The 2,024-nt window shown below is 34.9% G+C and overlaps 1 protein-coding gene across 1 annotated transcript; it reads right to left on the bottom strand.

Annotated features, from left to right (window-relative positions):
- Positions 1-885: 885 nt before the first annotated feature.
- On the bottom strand, positions 886-1,816 carry LOC102880295 (olfactory receptor 6C3-like). Its single transcript, XM_015597745.1, is given in 2 exon segments — positions 886-1,348; positions 1,350-1,816. Coding segments are annotated over 2 exon segments (930 nt in total).
- Between the last annotated feature and the right edge of the window lie 208 nt (positions 1,817-2,024).

Genomic DNA, 2,024 nt, shown 5'->3' with positions numbered 1-2,024 from the left:
ATCAAACTAAATATTCTATGTCTCTTCGAAAATAAACCGTTTCTACTCAAAATCATGATCATTAACCTAGATATTTTACTTCATCCAAGTAATCATTTGAATGTACAGAACATTCTGAAGCAATGTTCAGTTTTATCAAATTTATTGAGTTTAATGTTTGAGAAATTTTAATATGGAAATAAAAAAAGTATAGAGGTGCCTCAAAAACCTAAGAAATGATCTACCATATAATCCAGCAATCCTTCTACTGGGTCTTTACTCCAAAGATTTGAAAACTCATATCCAAAAAGATGTTTGCATACTGATGTTCATAGCAGCATTTTTCACAGTGGCCAGGACATGGAAGCAACTGAAGTGTTGATGATTGGCTAAAGAAGCTGTGGCACATATATACAATAGAATATTACTCAGCCATAAGAAGAGATGAAATACTGCCATTTGCGACAACGTGGATGGATCTTGAGATAATCATGCTAAGCGAAGTAAGCCAGACTGAAAAAGTAGAAAATCACATGATATCACTTATATGTGGAATATAAACCTAAAAGCAACAAATGAACAGGACGAAAAAACAGACTCAGGGACATGGACAATGGACTAGTGGTTACCAGAGGGTAGGGGGTGGGGAGGAGGAGAGAGGTAGACAGGGTAAAGGGGTCAAATATGGGGGGATAGGGAGAGGGTGAAGTGGGTAAAGGGGATCAAATATATGAAGTAATCTGGACTTTGGGTGGTAATCACACAGTAGAATATATATATGTCAAATTATATAATTGTATTAACCAATGTTACCCCAATAAACTTATTAAAAAATTTAAAAAAGAAAATAAACTCTTCAAGAAATCTAAAAAAAAAAATTTTGTTCTTTTAACAGTATTAATACTTTCATTTACTAGAGAAAAACATAATCTTTTGGATAGTATCCTTAAAGGCTTGCTTCATTTGCTGGTTCCTCAGGGTGTATATAAATGGATTCATCGTAAGAGCAATGGAGGTATTCAGAATGGCTACTCCTTTGGTCAATGATGCCTTTTCTTTTGCTGAAGGGTTAGCGTACATGAATATGCAGCTTCTGTAAGAGATGGAAATGACAATCATGTGAGAGGAGCATGTATAAAATGCCTTTTTCCTCTGACTGGCAGAAGGCAGTTTCAGAATTGCCCTAATAATGAACATATAGGATAGAATTATTAATGTCAAAGTGAAAAGGAGAATCGCTATTGCAGAGTAAAAACCAATCACTTCTAGGAACCAGGTGTCTGAGCAAGATAATTGCAAGAGGGCAAAACAGTCATAAGAAAAGTGATCAATGACATTGGAGCCACAGTAATCTAACTGGAGAAAAAAAAATTAGTGGGAAGATATTTAAGAATCCTGCCAGCCAAGCACAAAAGACAAGTGACATGCAGACTCTTTTGTTCATGATGGTTGTATAACGCAGGGGTTTGCAGATGGCCACATAGCGATCATAGAACATGGCGGTTAGAAGATAGATTTCAGTTATACCCATGAAAATGAAGAAAAACAATTGAGCTGTACAATTGTATGAAATAGTTTTTTCTCTGGTGATAATTGTGCCCAGAAATCTCAGAATACAGACATTTGTAAAGGATATTTCTAAAATAGAGAAGTTCCTGAGGAAGAAATACATAGGTGTCTGTAGATGGGAGTCCACCAAGGTTAGGGTGATGATGGTCAAATTTCCAGTGACAATTAATACATATGTAATAATTAAAAAAAGAAAAATCACAATCTGTAGCTCTGGGTCATCTGATAGTCCTAGAAGAATGAATTCTGTGGGTACTGTGTTTTTCATTGCCGATTCTTTTTCCTCCCCTTTAGAACAGAAAATATATGTTCCCCCTTCAGAACATAAAAAATCAGAATTGAGGCTAGACTATAAAATTTAAAACATATTCTTGATGAATAATCTATGAAATTCAAAAACACATGTTCTCCTTTAGCAACCTTCTTCGACTTCTATTTAACCTTGCATTAAAGTAATGAATAGTACCCGAAATTAA

This window comes from Pteropus alecto, unplaced genomic scaffold, assembly GCF_000325575.1.
Source record: "Pteropus alecto unplaced genomic scaffold, ASM32557v1 scaffold839, whole genome shotgun sequence".
Taxonomy (NCBI): domain Eukaryota; kingdom Metazoa; phylum Chordata; class Mammalia; order Chiroptera; family Pteropodidae; genus Pteropus; species Pteropus alecto.
The sequence above is the reverse complement of the archived record's forward strand: the minus strand, read 5'-3'. Positions and strand labels throughout refer to the sequence as shown.